Raw genomic sequence first — 17,583 nt, 5'->3', positions numbered from 1 at the left:
GCAAAGTGCAGAACAAAAAAAAAAGAGATAGAAAGAGAGAGAGAGAGCTAGATCATTCTACCTGTAAGGCATAATTAATTTAATCATTGCTCATTGCGCACACACAATGAGGCAGAAAGGCAGGCCAAGTGTGGCACAAGTGCGGCCATTGTCTGGAAGACAGCAAACAAAAACAAAAAAAAAAAAACACCCATAAAAAGAACCCTAAATACAATCTCTGGCTAACAAGAAGCGTCTATAGATATCACAGACCCTAAAAACCTAAAACCTAAATCTAAACCCAAACCCTAAAACGAACCTGAGCCCGATGACTGGGCAGGTTTCTGATTGAATGCTGAGGTTGCGAGCCGATCTTCATGATGATGATGATGATCGTCGTCATCTCGTCAGCTGTATGTGTGCATGTGTGTGCGTGTGTGACAAACAACATTTGTGTGTCCCGCTGCGAGGGTCGCTCCCTCATTCCACACTCTACACCCCGCACTCCTCAGCATGCTTAACCAGAAACTGTTTTGGCGTATTTTGGTAGTAGTTCAATTGTTGGCCCATTGTCTTGGCGCACGATTTGTACCAAAGAGTCAACATGCATAAATTGACGCTAATATCGAAGATCTGGCACCACATGGCTTCCAAAAGCAACAACAACATAATCATATACATAACATATACATACATAAAGTATATACCATAACATACAAAAAAAACAAAATTAAAAACAAAAAACCATTCCACAATCTCACGGCGCGCACTTTGCATATAAATCATGTTTATGACTTGTTATTTTTCACTATTTATTTTGCCTTTTCGCCTTTTGTTTATCGTTTGAACAAAAAAACGAAACAACAACAACAACATTTATTTTTTTCTCTCGATTTCGTTTTCGTTTTCTGTAAATTACAACATTATTTGGACTTGGCCCTGGCAGCAACAAGGTGTGAGCCCAATCGAAGGGGCTCAAAGAACATTTTGGAGACGTCGATATAATCGTACTCGTATTCATATATGAAATTGTTCAAGCACTTTATTTGTACTGCAGACGGCACCTCGACCTTGTCTAGCCGTGTCTTATAAACAAAACGATCTAAATTGTGGACGTCTAATAAATGCTGATATTCTCAACGTTCGGATGTCGTATTTGAAGTATTTTAGTCAGTGAAAATAATATCAAGTTTTATGATAATTAAACTAAAACTGAGAATTCAGCTCACAACGAAATTTACGGCGAATAAGAGAATATGATATCGTATATTTTATATATACGAAATATAGCATTCGCACTGTTTTGCTTCTATTGGAAAAACTGCTTTCTTTGTTATTTTTTTATTATAATTTTAAATACATTCATTTCATATTTATAATATAACTAAGTATTGAAGTCGAAGTTTATTGATAATGTAAGAAATCACATTGTTTCATTGCATTACTCGCGTGTTTCAGCTGTTCAACTCTTTTGTATTATAATCGCATTTACTTTGCAATTTAGCTCAACTCTTAGATAAACTTTTTTCTTAACTTTCCCTTGTGTAATCTCTCGATTTAGATTGTGCTTGGTATCATTTACAAACGAATGTTTGTCCAGTCGTAATGAGTTCAATTCCAGGGTGTGTCCATTGTCAATAATCTGCCGCAAACAGTTTAAAATTTTAATAAAAAACAAATAGCACAAAGTATGTGAAATGCGTGTAATATCAACAATTTATTGCAGTACACAAAACAGCCTAAGACCAAAAAAAAAAAAACAAAATACGAAAAATAAGAAAACACAACTTGCTTAAATTGTGAAAAAGCCATTAAACGCAGCTGCGGCCTCTAAAAAAAAAAATAAGAAAAAAAAGCAGAACCGCAATTATCATGAACGCAATTTTCAAATGGGAATGACTCCCGGCGTGGCCACATCCTCGTCTAGGGAGCCAAACTTGAGTCGTTAAATATTTATAAACGAGCCGAGAAGGAAGAATCCCAAGGAATGGAAATGGGAATGAGGATGTTGATGGCCATCGCCGCACATAAGGAATTAGAAGCTGAGCACAGTGTGGGCATCTAATCTGGTTGATGCTGCCAAGGGAGAGCAGCACCTGTGTGTTCTGGATGCTGAGCTAAATCAACACATCGTAATCCCAAATGCATTTCACTGCACAAAGCCTAATCCCAAATAATATGGCTGTGATGAACTGAGGTCAAAATGAGTAGGTTAATCTTTAAGACAAAGTGTTCAAAATTGAAAGTGAATTTGATATGAAAATTGAAAGTAGAAATTCATTCACGAAAGGCTTCTTTATAGGTTTTTTAGTCGACATGCGTTAGTTCGATACATTTTCAAGTGCAGTAAAGTTGGAGACCTGTTCATGTCTGTTAAAGACAATTTGTTATTAAAATAGAAAATGTTCGAGATCACTTAGCTGATCTACCCTTCGAAGCACACTGTATATCAGCATCTTGCGCCTCTCCCAGCAGAATTATAGATAGAAGCGGTACTCAACAGCGGTTGCTAAGCTGCAGGGAGAGATCAGCGGAGAGAGCCAGCAAATATTTTTGACTGCTCGTCACAAGTCTGACGTGATGAAGGCTGCTCTTTTTCTTATCATCTGAGCAAATATGTACAGCAGCGAAATCAAAAATTGCACCACTTTTGAAAATTCGAAATATTTCTATAAAATACGGATTAATAAGAAAACCCAACTTAACTTTAATTACATAAAGAAAAATGTAAATAAAAAAAAACAATAAATATTACATAAACACACTTAAAAATAAAATGAATAAAAAAAATAATTAAAATTGGTTCTATTTTTAGATTTAGAACTGTACTTAACATCAGTTGAAATCGAAGTCAAAGCACATTTTTCGTCTACCGATTCTTCGTGATTTAGAAACTATTTACTCAGTAGTAATAGTTGTTAACATAATTGAATTATGTTTTCCGAAGCATAACATTTGAATGAATCTTACTAGGATGATATACATTTTATAATTTAAATAAGATACATTTACACAATGAAAGAGAACAGAAGTTAAACAGAAAAGGATTATGTATACGACTAACAAAAGAAGTTGATATTAGTCAAGTGGAAGCAGTTGCTACTTCGTCAAAACGGAAGACGATGCTAGTTGTGCGAATGTATAATAGAATTTGCTTTTAAGCTCAAACAGTTGCACGCCTGGAGGCGAGTGTAAGCGAATACGCGATAGTCAAGTGCCAAAACAAGCGCTGCCTGATCGTGTCTATCCCACGGACGCATGTTCATCTGCATGAGCAAAAACACAGAGCAAATCTCAACAACTGTGCGTTGCTGATGATAGAGCAAAGGAGAGTGAGTGCGATAGCGTCATATATTGTACTCACATGTACCCACACTGACTTGCATATAGTATGCATTGTGTAAAACATTTTGTGGCTGCGCTTGCTTTTGATTATATTTATTAATTATTTGAACGTTAATTAAATGCAATTTGCAGATTCAACTATGAGTAAACATACATATATGAAATTTGCACTGAAACTTCAATGTTGAATTTAATTTAGTTAGTTTATTTTCAATTGTTGATGTCCTGGAATGTTGAATTGAAAACCTACCAAGAGTTACCGATTATAGGGCTTGCTGAATTAATTAATTTTATAATCGATTAATCTTGACGAATAATTAGGTACATTAGTCGTGAAAATAAAGAAAAATTTTGAAATATAGGTATTTTATGTAGTCTCCAAATTTTACGTCGCTGTTGCGACGATAAGAAATATAATCTCTCTCACGGACACAGAAGATAGAGAGACAGAGAGATCGAGAGAGAGAGAGAGAGATAGACGTTAAGTCTATGTGTCTTTAAAATAACGTTCCTGTGATACAACTTCTTATTAATTTCTCTAGTCTTATAATACATTACTATTTTCGACTGAACTACACAGTCTTCTAAGTCTAAGTACAACCAAAATTCGTATAAACGAATCGCTCACAAGCATTGATCAGCGTCGGCAGCCGAGATTATATAGCCATGTCCGTGTGTCCGTTTACTGCAAACGTGTCTTAGTTACTTTGACTAACAAGATTTTGAATGTAGTACTTTATGAATATACAAAATATAGCCTTCGCTATAGTTTAATATTTTGGTGGTATATTTGTAGAGTATAGTTTTATTTACAATGGGTATCTCACAGTCGAGCACTCTCGGCTGCAACGAATTTTGGAACTGTAGTCGTATACCCAAAAATACAGCGTCCAATGTCAAAGTCATGTTGATCTGACATTATGACTTACATTTAATGAATTAGTAGCATATATAGATCATCAATATATTGGCTCATTGATCCTGACTTCAATACAATGTCCCTGTCTAGTTTCATTATCAAGAAGCCTTTCTTAGACAGGCGACAGAAAGTTGACATTGTCTCGACATTGACACAATTTGCTATCGCCTTCATTTCCTCTATGAACTTTTGAGCTGAACCCACATCCGTTGATCACGTGATAATTCCAAAATCATACAGCACTCAGAGCTATATTCTTCGTTGATTTAAATTAAACTTTTAGTTTCAAATTTATGTTTTCCGCGAGCAGTCGAAACATTCAAAATGTGCAAATTAAAAATGAAAACAGTTCTTTTCTTAATAGTACTTGAAATATTCTTGGTGGCCACATCTGCCTTCGAAGAGGTGAGAACAGTTACATAAAACAGAGTAATACAGTGAGTGCTAAGAATGTTTACATCTTCTTCCTATCAGACGTGTGAATCTGGCCGACAATTGGAAGAACAGTGCCGCTTGCATAATTATAAAACAGTGAAACCGTTGCTTGATTATTTTAGGCAAGTTCGAAATGAGTTGGAAGACAAAGAAATTAAGGAAAATAAGTTAAATGAATTAAATTGGGATCTTATGGAAAAGTATCATGAAATTGTAAAAATTCATGAAAAATTCATTAAGGAAGCAGCCCTATTAGATGAGTATAAAAACAAAGTAATTAAAGGGGAAAACGATTTACAATCGTGTCAAAATAAAGTTCATAAATTCGAATCTGAAATTAATTCAAAACAAATTATTATTGTTAAATTAAAAGGAGAATTAGCTCAGAGGTCCACTAACTTGGAAAATTGCGAAATTCAATACAAAAATCTTAATTCTAGCTTAATTGAAAAAGATGAAAAAATAAAGAGATTTAGTGAGAATATTCAAAATAATACTGAACATCAGAAAACACTTGAAGTGCAATTAGAGAAGAGTAAAACTAAATTAATAAAGCAAGATAAACATATTCAGTTATGCCAATCTGAAATTGATACATTAAATCGGACATCAGAAAATATCAGAGAACAACAGGAAAAAATTGAATTGCAACTAAAAGATAGTCAAACTAAGCTAATAGATAAAGTGAAAGAAAATCATTTATGTCGAGCTGAGGTTGATACATTGAATAAGACTTTACTCAATACTCTTATCCCATCAAGTTGCTCTCCTTTTGGAGATTATCCTGGTGTTCATGAAATAAGAGTTTCTGGAGTTGGTTTCTTCGATGTTTTATGCGATAGTCAGTTAGCTGAACCTGGATGGATTGTAATACAACAACGAGTTGGGCGAAATGAGGATTTCAATAGGGATTGGGCAACGTATCGCAAAGGTTTCGGTGCAATGGATAACGACTTCTTCCTTGGCCTAGAGAAAATACATCGTATCACGAGCTTGCAGCGTCACGAACTTTATATTCATTTGGTTACTCTGAATGGAAGTACTTACAATGCTCGATATGACGATTTCAAAATATCTGATAAAGACAATGGATATAAACTGAGTTTGGGTAAATTCAGTGGAACTATTATAGAGGATGCGATGAGATACGCTGAAAACATTAAATTCACAACAATCGATCGGGATAACGACGAAGCTGATAAGGCTAATTGCGCAGTTGTTTTCAAAAGTGGCTGGTGGCACACAGATTGTTATAATTGGTAATTATTTCAAATTGTTATTTTCGATGGAATAAACATAATTATTGATTTTTGTTTTTTCTTATGCAGTAATTTAAATGCTCCATATGGGCCAGATCTATTTTGGTACCGACGAAATCCATTGAAAGAAGCAAAGATGCTAATTCGCCCCAAAAGAAGCGATGAAGAAGTGAGCAACTGAAGAGCCGAAATTTCAATATTTTACTAAATAATGTAATCATTTATATATAATTGGTGCCTTAAGAAGTTGCGTTCTGAATAAAAAAAACTATCGACTATTTAATGCAGCGATTTATTTTTATAATTTAAATTGAAAAGTTTTTATTGTATTTTATGTTTTGATGTATTAAATTGTAAGTCTCTAAATGCTTTCAATAGAGGTGCAAATATTTAAAAGTAAGTAAACTTATGATTATGTTGTCGTTGGAACATTCAAGGGAAATGTTAACGATGCAACGAGATACGTTGATAACATGAAATTCTCAACATTCGATCGTGATAATGATTTTGGTGATTAGTACGCCCGGAACAAGCAATGAACAATCGAACAACTTGTATAATATTTTGTATGCAAATCAATTTGGTGACGCAATTTGTACATTTTCAGATGCTTTCCTGCTGTACTTGAGTATATTTAAATACTTTTCATTGTTTTTTTTACTAATGCCTGCCAACTAATAGACTTATAATTATACTGCAGACATCATTTCAATCAAATATTGATCATTAAGGTAATTTTTATAATTGGTTTCCCCTTTATTTTATAAAATTTTCTTCTCAAGTTTTCCGATTCCCGATCTGAGTTATTTTGACTGACAATCAGGTATGTTTTGCAGTCTGTGGTATAATTTGAATGGTATTTTATCAATATTTTTACGGTATATTTTAGAAAAAATACCGCACAGTTTTGCATTTATTTAAAATGGGTATCTCACAGTCGAGCACTCTCGACTTGTTTTGAGATTCAATTAAAGAAACTCAATTGTACTATTATTTAGAAGGATGAAACAAGTTTGAAGTGCTATTATCCAAAAGATCTAAAATAAGTCTGAACATCAGACAATTGAAGAGATATGAGATAGTCTTGAAGAAAATTTAGCATGCGTAGATTCTTCAGTTAGTCAACTAAGCTTCCCACTCACCTGTCATACCCGACTTCCCTTTGTACTAATGGAATCACAATACTAGTGTGTGAAAATAATTTAATGAAATGTAATTTATCCGTTGAATTGCAGAATATGTTCAGTCGATTGAAAGCATATATCACAACTATACATATATCACTGGAGGTCATGGCTAAGCAAATCCTTTCATCGTAATTCCTAACTAAAACTGCACACATGGCAAAATAAACATTTAGTAAGTGATGCCAACTGCTCGGTAGGTTCTCATGCTTGCCTCCGCTGGCTTCCTCAAAGCTTTTTTGCAGCAACAAGCATTACAATAGTTTAATTAACATTAACGCTGACGAAGGCAATGGCGACTACTGATGGCAATAAAAAACCATTAAAAGGAATTTATTTTAAGGACCGAACAGGCTATAAATCACATTACACGCCGCTATAAAAACAAAAGCAACAAAAATCTGCACGGGGTGCTAACGGTTGCTGAGCAAGAGCCGCTGGCGAAGTCGGAGGCAGAGGAGTTGGAGGAAAGCCGTTAAAAGCGCTCCTTGTGTCAGGTGCCCTTTGCCTTGGCTGCACTCTTTTGTTTGAATAAAAATGTTTTGTATATCGAAAAATCAATGCATCACTTGCGAGTGCCAGACTCACAGATAAGCGTCGAAGAGGGGCTCACAATACACAAAGTAGTAAACATTTCTGCTTTTATTTTTATATGCATAGTTTGTTGCCTGAGTTTTATTGAGGGCGGGGGTGTTGCGTTAAAAGCGTTGGCATTAAAAATTACGACGAAAAGTTAATGGGAATACCGGGGCATAAAACTAACGAATATACTTTCGATATTATTGGGGAGGGAGCGATGACGATGTGCGTGCGTGTCCTGCCAGCGATAACATATCGATAGGCATTACAAATTAAAGGATTATTTGTGGCAATTACAACGACAAAATACATAAAAGTAGCTGTTAACAATTGGAGTTCTTATTCACACAAGCGTCCTTATTAGAGAAATATGCTGATTTTTAGTTTTTTGAATTGTGCTTTGTGCGGTATTCGTAATCGTTTTGTCAACGTTAAATGTAAAACAAAAGATGGCTATTTAGGCTTAAAGCGTAGAGAAGATTTCGTTCTTTCTCCGCACATTTCATTTTGCTATTCTGTTTTGTGCGATATTCGTAAACGTTTGTAGTGCAGTTCAGAAAGGGGAAGACTTAAACTTTGAAAAGTATAATGGAAATTTCTGAGTAAGAATTCTCTTTCAGTGATTTCTCTTATTCTACTTTGTGCGCTATTCGTAATCGTTTGTTGCTGCATTTTAGAAGTAAAGGTATCAGTTAATTCCTCTCTCTCTCTCTCTCTCTCTCACTCTGTCTCTCTCTTTTTCTCTCTTGTAATTTCGCAATCCACGGGTCTTCTTTTTGCGCCATTCGCAAACGTTTGTTGCTGATTTTTAAAAGTAAAGCTATCGGATTAATGCTTAACTGTAAAATAGATATGTAAGTCTCACTCTCTCTCTCTCTCTCTCTCTCTCTCTCTCTCTCTCTCTCTATCTCTCTCTCTATCTCTCTGTCTGGCAATATCACCATCCCTTTTGCCATTCTGTTTTGTGCGGCATTCGCAAGCGAAAAACCCCTTTCTAATGATTACTTAAGTGTAATCAATGCCTGTTCAGCTGGAACCACTCGATGGTCTGGCATCTCAGCACTATTTCGCTCTGCAATGTTTTGTGTTCGCCCTTGATGATGTGATATGGTGATGGTGGTGATGCTGCTGATGCTGTGGCCCTGTGGCACAGGATATGGGAAACAATACAACCATAAAATTGACTGGCAGAAGGAAACACATTGATTTGCCATTTGAGCGCAAATTCATGGCAATAAAATCAACGTTCGCAAAGTATTTTTCTCTCTTTTTCGAATTTGTTTTTTTCTCTGTTGTGTTTTTTTCTGTTTTCTTTTTATTTTTAATGCCACTTTCAATATTTGTTTTAGCACCACCACCAACAGCCCCACTCCAAAACATTTAGTTGTGGTTGTTGTTCTTGTTTCAGTTTCGGTTTCGGTCTCGATTTTTTTTTAGTTTTTTTTTTTTTGTTTGGTTTTGCAGAGATTCGCGTTGCGCCCTATTCGATATCCATTTTGATGGCAATTGTAAAACGCGTTGTGTAATCGAAACTTTTAACGACTTGATGCGATTCGAAATTGTGTAATATTGAGGCACTAATACTCAACCAAATGGAAAGCGAATGCCCACACATACACACAAACTCTCACATATGTGCAAATAAATAAGCGTTTGTGTCTGTGTGTGTGTTTGTGCTCATTGAAAGTCCTTCAGATACATTTGTGAGCGGCAAGTACTCTACGTTTGATTGAGTCTGGCATATCGGTTGGCTGCACACAGTTGAGTCAATTAACAACCAATCAATTGAAGGAAACCTATATGCAGGCACTCATTTATTAACTGAGAATCGGCAGCGAGAAAAACTTAAATAAATCAACTATTTCCAAAAGTAATAATCAACGTTTCAGAATCATTCATAGATTAAAATTATGCGAGTTTTCCAAGTAAAATAAAAATTAAATTTTATATTTAAATTCTTTAAAGTTTGATAGCATTTTTAAATGGTTATTAGGAGTTAGAGTGTAAGACTTTTAATTGATCAAAAATATTTTCTGTATTTTAGGGTATTCTCAAGATCGTTGAACTTCAAGCCGAAGACACTTGAAATGTTTTGGTGCTGTGAAAAAAGCAATCGCATGTAATTCGACGACAAAGATGTGCTAATAAATTTCAACTTAATTTCCGAAATGTGCATCTAACACATAAAAAAAAAAGCTGAACGCAAACACGAACAGAGCCAAGACTGAAGACTTTTGGAGAACAGCAGCTTGTTCCGGAAATGAGCATGGTGTATTTTGGGGATTGGATTTGGGTTTCGCTGAAGACCAAGAGCGAGCGAGTGAGAGAGAGAGAGAGAGCAGAAGGAGAAGGAGCTGTGTCAGATTGAGTTGCCAGGCGGCGTATTGTTCTTGAGCGATTCAAGCGGGAATCGCAAGCTGGCAGCTGGCAACCGGCAAGTGGCATGAGGCATGAGGCAAGTGGCGGAAGCAGACGAGCGAGGCAAAGTTTCAAGTATGGTTTTTGCATAAAACTTCAATTTAAATTGACATTTGAGTGGAAAGTAATTGCATGATATGCAGAGAGCATAAAAAAGGCAGCACCGTCGACTCGACGAGCTGTTACTTATGCCACTTTTTATTCGTACGCTCATGTATGTTTGTCTGTGTGCTACTATTTTTAGGCATTTAATGCGATTTTCAAGCCATCTCTCCGCCTCTGTCTATCGAGGCTCATCCCACAGCGAAGCTCATTATGTGCTCGTTTATATGCCGAATTTGTTGTTTGTGGTACGCCCCTCGTGTTGTTTTTGTACAGTTTTCCGTGCACATTATGGGGATCTTGCTTTTGTTCTTTATTTCTCTATCTCTCTCTCTCTTTCTCTCTCACACTCTGTTCAGCAGCGTTGTTGTTTCTCTTTCAAATTAAATGCCAATAAATTTGCATTTTTCAAATCGTCGCGGCCTTGCGACTAAAAGTGTCATTTGTTTCTGACTAACTCGTAACTGCCATTTGCTTCTTCATCGTTTCGCTTCCTCGCACAAGTTTTTCAATTCCCCACGTTTTAATCTTGCACATAAATGTTGTTAATTTGTTTTCCTTTCCTGGCAAGCAATTGAACCAAGAGTCCAATTTATTTCCATTTCTTCCCTTCTAATCAGTTTATTTTCGTTTTTCCCAAGTTTTTCTTTTATTGTGTTCTATTCAATTTATATTTAACTTTAATTTCGATTTTTGTGTTTTGCTTGACTTCTCATTTTATTTACTTTAATATTAATATAAGATTATTAAAATGTGTGAATTCTTAATATAGTGTTATATTCATAAATATTGTTAATAGTATTTGATACTATTCCAAAATCGATTCCGTTAAAAAAACCTGGGTAACCCTTTCGCGGTGTATTGTTTTTTATCTAGCTCCATAATGATATTCCTATAAATCTACTTACTGTTACTGCTAGTTACTGAAATCTTAAATCTCTACATTACAATTTAATTTGTTGTTAAAATTATTAGAATAGGTATGTTAAGAATCAATATTACATCTATATTGTGTAAAGGGTATGACGTCCTCCCTCTTGCCGTTTGGCTTTTGCAGAGTTTATGTAAAATGTTCATAATATATTATGCATGTGCAGTATGTGAGAAATATGCGTAGTATATTTGGTATATAGTATAAGGTATTTAAGATGTATTAAGTAAACTACGTATACTACGTATAAGTGTATAACAAGTTTTTGAAGTGAATCAAGTATATGAACGTGGTAAATTTGGTAAATAAAAAAATAGTTATATTGTATATAAAGTACACGCAGTTTATAAAGTGAATGAAGTAGGCAGTATATATTTGGTATATAAACTATACGTAGTATGTAAGATGTATGAAGTATACGAAGTTGTAGTGCATATAAAGTATACGCAGCTTGTGAGTGAAATGAAGTATACATAGTATAATATTTATATATATAATATGATAGTAGTATGTTAGATATATGAATTTTACTAATTTATAGTATATATAAAGTATACGCAGGTTATGAAATACGTGAAGTTAACTTAGAATATTTTGTATATGAGTTATATTGTAAGTAAAGTTTATGAAGTGAATCAAGTATACGTATTATATTTATGAAGTGTACGTAGTTATAGTGTATATAAAATATACGCAGTTTGTGAATTCAATGAAGTATATCTATATACGTAGCATACTTGGTATATAAAGTATACCCAGTAAGTGAGATATATTAAGTATGCTTCTTGTGTATACATAGTATATTTGATACATTAAGTATTACTATGTATACTTGGAGCATATAGTATACGCAGTATGTGCAGTTTACAAAAAAATTCGTGGTATATGAATATGAAATATAAAGTATACGCAATTTAATACATGAAGTACAAGTAGTTGATTATTAATTAAAAGCCCATTAAATGAGGTGTATAGTTAGTACTTGAAGTATACGGGATATAACACTTAATATATTATTATACTATATATTATTATATTATTATATATTATTATAAAATGAAAAGTTAGGATTCAAATTGTTAGTAAAGTATTTTTTAGTACATAAAGTATACGTAGTTAGGTATTATATAAAAAAAATACGAAGTAACTGAAGTATATTTGGTATTATATTTCTTATATATTTGCAATGAAAACAATCTTCAACATTTATTGCAAATTTGTGTCCATCCGGAAGGTTTCCGCTCAAAAAAAGTAATTGATTCGACAACTATATTAAACTTCATAGAAAAAGAGTGTGCATTGTATGTGTGGTGTTCATAAAAGAAGATAATAAATATTACCTTCCACAAAGCCTTCCATTTAATTTTGTTTTTTATACATAAGTGATACTAAACGGTAGCTTAAAACTACCATAAGAATTTAAATATTGTAAAAGTCATTTTTAAATACTATATTTTAGTTTTATTTTCAAAGTCATTTTTGTTCAATCTGAGATGTGCTTTTTTTTAATGCCAAAACATCTCAGCCATTCTCATCGAGTGTATCACTAGCATCGTTATCATCATCACAATTTTCAAGTCTTCGCTGTGGCGACGAGGAAACATCTTCGATCTGTGGCGAGGAGATGCGGGTGTGTGGCAGCATCAGCTGCTGCAGCTGGGTTACATGACGGGGCGCCAACTGATCCAAGCAGCCGTAGTAAAGCACATCGGAGATAAGCTTTCGGGCAAGAAGCTTTTGTCGCGGCGCCAACTCATCGTATTGATTGCGCCAGATGTGAGCTAAAGCCTCCGATTCGTCAAGGGGTGGACGAGAGGAGCGAGGTGTGGCTGCTAAAGCGGTTGCGGGAGCTGCAGTTAATTCATCTTTAATCGCAGAGCGACGCTTTTTTGAATGCTAAGAGAGAAAGAGAGAGAGGAGAGAGAAAAGGAGGAAGCCGTGATAACGAGTGGAAGCTATTACAAATTGCACTTACGAAAGCTTCGCTGTGTGTTTGTCGCTCAGGACTGTTGGCATTGTGCAAGCTCTGGCTTGAGCCCAATGATGATTCCTGATCCTCCAAAAAGCCAAGCAGCTCAAAGTACCAAAGCGTCGACTCAAATGGCGCCTCGCCGAGTCGCTCGCCTTCCAAGCGTTTGCGCAAATCGCGTCGAAAATTTGTACGAAACGAGTTGATCTTCTTCACCACTAGGGCACGATCCGCATGTGGTTCGACCTCGTGCAGCTTTTGGACCAGCTGCTCGTATCCAGCGGACTTCAAAGCGCGACTACTGTACTCTGGACTCTTGACCTTCCAGACGGCCGGCAACGATCGATAGAGTAGCAGAAACTCCGTCCAGAATTGTCTGTCGCGTGAGTTCATATTTTGTTTTGTTTTTGTTACTTGCACGATCCACAAAAAGCTCTCTGCCGTTGGAGCGCAGGCACAACACTGAGCACAAGCTTGCATGCGCAAATGCAGAATACTCTAAACTAAGAGAGTGACTGAAAGTTAAAATGCGAGAGAAAACGCAAGCATGCGAGCGTAAGTGCGAGTGAGACACTCGATTGCGTTGTGTTGTTTGTGCAAACGTTTGCGCTCTACGTTTTGTGTTCGCTTTTCGCAGTGATCATTTGATTGCGCGAAGCGCAACGATCATGCAAAGGTTGTGAGAACAACATCGCAAAGCAAACAAGAAGAGATTGTTTCAATGTGTGTGTTAATGCAGTGCAGTGAGTACGTTAATTATACGTACGTATGTAGTATATTCATACGTACACTGGGAGAAAAAACATGTTCTACAAACTTCATCTTGAGTATGAGACCTTTTCGATCTTTGCACATCGATATTATTTTGAAAATCCTGATTTAAGATCGATAATTTCTCAAATTCAAGAATTTTTATATTTTTTCTTGTTTTTCATTCATAATTTCGCCATACATTCAAATTAAAATAATAAAAGTATTATACATACATAGTATGTAAAATGGATCAATATTATATTGTAAATAAATTTAAAAGTTCAGAACGAAAAATTAGTACAAATTTATTTAGGTGCTTTCAAATTAAAGCAGTGAAAGTGTTAATAAAAAAATATAAAAAATATTATATTGTACATAAATTAAAAGTTAATAAAGAATAATGAAGAATAAATCTTAAGGTAGGAAATTTATGAAAAAGGAACAAAATTTCATTAAGCTATACAATTCAAAGTAATAAAAAGTATTAATATAAAAATATTATGATTTATAAGAAGAATATAAAAGTAAGAAATTAAAAAAAAAAAGTAACAATAATTTATTTAACTACACTCAAATCAAAGCAATAAAAGCGTAAGAATAATTATATATGTTTATATATATATTAATTAAAATGTTGCTATATTGTTAATAAATTAAAAAGTTAAAAAAGTATAAAAATCATAAAGCAAAAAGTTTTAAAATTTGTAAAACATATTAAATATTATATATATTATGTTTTCTGTTAAGTATTATTATTAATTGATGTGTTTGCGGATATTCTCTGAACTGAGTTTCTACTGTTCTCCAAATTCAATAATTCGTTAAGAGTTCTCGATGTTCCAGTCAATAATAATAAAACTTGTAAATAAAAAAGAGATCTTGAACTAATTAAATTTCAAACTAAGCAGCAGCTGTGTGGCTCACGAAAGCGATATTGAAAGGGAAAAGGTTTAATAGCAATAATGTTGTGTCTTTTTATACCCGCTACCTATAGGGTAAAAGGGTATTATAACTTTGTGCTTTATAAATAAAAATTGTAGATGTTATTAAAGAAATAGTTTTGTATGGGCAAAAACGCCTGCTATGTATTGTATATATGCGTATACGTATATACATGTATATACATGCTCGTCTATATTAGTATCTATATGCATAGAGGGTTCATAAGCAATGCGATAGATCAGGTGGTAGAGTGCAATCCGAGCATTTTGTGGTGCTCGAGTTCGAGCCCGCTCGGGGTTTAAACTTTTTTTTTTTTAACCACCCGGTCGGTGGTGCTCAAGCTCAAATCCCGATCGAGAATACATGCATATTTATTTTTAATATTTTGAGATTAGTAGCGGGTATCTCACAGTCGAGCACACTCGACTGTAGCTTTCTTACTTGTTTTTATTTAGAACGCAACATTTTAATCAACCAATTATACATATATAAATGATTACATAATTGAGTCAAATATTTGAATTTCAACTCTTCAGTTGTTCACTTCTTCATCGCTTCTTTGGGGCGAATTAGCATCTTAGCTTCTTTAAGCTCGATTTTATTTTTCACATACCAATTTAGATTGGGTCCATATGGTGCATTTAAATTACTGCATAAGAAAAAATAAAAATCAATAATTATGTGTATTCCATCAAAAATAACAGTTTTGAATATTTACCAATTATAACAATTCTTGTGCCACCAGCCACTTTTGTAAATAACTGCGCAATTACCATCACCAATGTCATTGTCGCGATCGAATGTTACAAATTTCCAGTTTTCAGAGTGTCTCATCGCATCCTCAATAATAGTTCCACTGAATTTACCCAAACTCAGTTTATATCCACTGTCTTCATCAGACATTTTAAAGTCGTCATAACGAGCATTGTAGGTACTTCCATTCAGAGCAACCAAATGTATATAAAGTTCGAATCGCTGCAAGCTCGTGATACGATGTATTTTCTCGAGTCCGAGGAAGAAATCGCTCCTATAAGAACCGAAACCTTTGCGATACGTTGCCCAATCCCTATTGAAACTCTCATTTCCCCCAACTCGTTGTTGTATTACAATCCATCCAGGTCCAGCTAACTGATTATCACATAAAACATCGAATAAACCTATGCCACGGACGTTAAGTTGATGAACATCTGAATCTCTAAAAGGGATGCAAGAAGTGGCACTTAACTTAACAATCTTAGCTTGACATAGCTGAATTTCTTTCGCTTTATCTATTAACTTAGTTTCGCTCTCTTTTAATTCCAATTCAATTTTTTTCTGTTGCTCTCTGATATTTTCTGATGTCCTGTTCCATGTATCAATTTCAGATTGGCATAACTGAATATCTTTATCTTTCTTTATTAATATAGATTTACTCTTCTCTAATTTCAACTCAAGTGTTTTCTGATGTTTAATATTATTTTGAATATTCTCACTAAATCTCTTAATATTTTCATCTTTTTCAATTAAGCTTAAATTAAGATTTTTGAATTGAAGTTCGCAGTTTTCTAAGTTGGCGGATTTATCAGCTAATTCTCCTTTTAATTTCACAATAATATTTTGTTTTGAATTAATTTCAGATTCGAATTTATAAGCTTTATTTTGACACGATTGCAAATCGTTTTCCCATTTAAGTACTTTGTTTTTATATTCATCTAATAGAGCTGCCTCATTCATGAATTTGTCATGAATTCTCACAATTTCATGATACTTTTCCATAAGATCCGCATTTAATTCATTTAACTTATTTTCCTTAATTTCTTTGTCTTCTAACTCATTTCGAACTTGCCTAAAATAATCAAGCAAAGGTTTCACAGTTTTATAGTTATGCAAGCGGCACTGTTTTTCCATTTCTCGGTCGGATTCGCACGTCTGATAAGAAGAAGATGTAAACATTCTTAGCACTCACTGTATTACACTACTTTATGTAACTGTTCTCACCTCGTCGAAGGCAGCTGTGGCCACAAAGAATATTTCGAGTACTACCAAGAAAAGAACTGAGTTGATTTTTAAATTGCACATTTTGAATATTTCGACTGCTCGCGGAAAAGATGAATTTGAAACTAAAAGCGTAATTTAAATCGAAAAAGTCAGCTTTGAGTGTGCTATGAGATTGAACCGCTAATACGTATAGAACCGATGTAGGTTCAGATTAAAAATTCATAGCGGACGAGAAAGTGATAGCAAATTGAGTCTCTATTCGTCCCGAGAGAACCGACAATCTCGACTTTCGACTGCCTGCCCGAGAGAGGCTTCTTGATAATGGAAGCAGAAAAGGCGAAGTGGATTCGAAATTTGAAATATGAACTTGAAACGATTAGAAAGAACAAACACTGCAGTGCAAAATTACTCTAAGAAGTTGCATCATAAAAACATTATATCGAATGTGATATATTGATGTCACAGAGACTCTTTCTCTTTTTATTGGCATCTACTGATAAGTGCAGCCTCCGTCTGTATGTTGTTCATTAAGTGAGAGCGATTGTCTTGATTATTATTTTTATAATATTTCAAATCTTCTGTCCATGGCGTCTGACATTAAAAATTAAAAAAAAAGCTAAACTGCATCGCAGTAATGAAAACTTCAAGTTTCAATGCTAATTATCAGTGTATAGCTATTATATAGTATATATGTAGGTACAAACCTAATCTTCATTCCGTTACAAACCTAATCTACATGCAGTATATAAAATATATAAGTATATAAGTGCTTATAATTCGATCTGCCAGTA

The 17,583-nt window shown here is 34.4% G+C and overlaps 3 protein-coding genes and 1 long non-coding RNA gene across 4 annotated transcripts in view; 1 reads left to right on the top strand and 3 right to left on the bottom strand.

Moving 5' to 3' along the window:
- Positions 1-5,632, bottom strand: part of LOC127565593 (uncharacterized) — a 48,642-nt gene extending 43,010 nt beyond the window's left edge. The window contains exon 1 of the long non-coding RNA XR_007954924.1: positions 5,535-5,632. This is a non-coding gene — a long non-coding RNA (uncharacterized LOC127565593). The remainder of the gene's footprint in view (positions 1-5,534) is intronic.
- On the top strand, positions 5,070-6,196 carry LOC127565591 (ryncolin-1-like). The gene is made up of 2 exons (XM_052004864.1): positions 5,070-5,937; positions 6,007-6,196. The coding sequence occupies exons 1-2, from the start codon at positions 5,621-5,623 to the stop codon at positions 6,116-6,118; spliced, it is 429 nt and encodes a 142-aa protein (XP_051860824.1). The 5' UTR covers positions 5,070-5,620; the 3' UTR covers positions 6,119-6,196.
- A 6,359-nt stretch (positions 6,197-12,555) lies between these two features.
- On the bottom strand, positions 12,556-13,987 carry LOC117568356 (uncharacterized). Its single transcript, XM_034248957.2, has 2 exons — positions 13,127-13,987; positions 12,556-13,047 (listed from the first exon to the last, which is right to left on the bottom strand). Exons 1-2 carry the CDS (start codon positions 13,598-13,600, stop codon positions 12,673-12,675), a joined length of 849 nt encoding a protein of 282 aa, XP_034104848.1. The 5' UTR covers positions 13,601-13,987; the 3' UTR covers positions 12,556-12,672.
- Positions 13,988-14,523: 536 nt separating this feature from the next.
- LOC117568348 (fibrinogen-like protein 1) lies at positions 14,524-16,939 on the bottom strand. The gene is made up of 3 exons (XM_034248938.2): positions 16,793-16,939; positions 15,534-16,723; positions 14,524-15,464 (listed from the first exon to the last, which is right to left on the bottom strand). Exons 1-3 carry the CDS (start codon positions 16,871-16,873, stop codon positions 15,356-15,358), a joined length of 1,380 nt encoding a protein of 459 aa, XP_034104829.1. The 5' UTR covers positions 16,874-16,939; the 3' UTR covers positions 14,524-15,355.
- Positions 16,940-17,583: the final 644 nt, after the last annotated feature.

Source organism: Drosophila albomicans, chromosome 3 (genome assembly GCF_009650485.2).
Source record: "Drosophila albomicans strain 15112-1751.03 chromosome 3, ASM965048v2, whole genome shotgun sequence".
NCBI classification, from domain to species: domain Eukaryota; kingdom Metazoa; phylum Arthropoda; class Insecta; order Diptera; family Drosophilidae; genus Drosophila; species Drosophila albomicans.
Note: the sequence above shows the minus strand (reverse complement) of the source record. Positions and strands in the feature narration are given on the sequence as shown.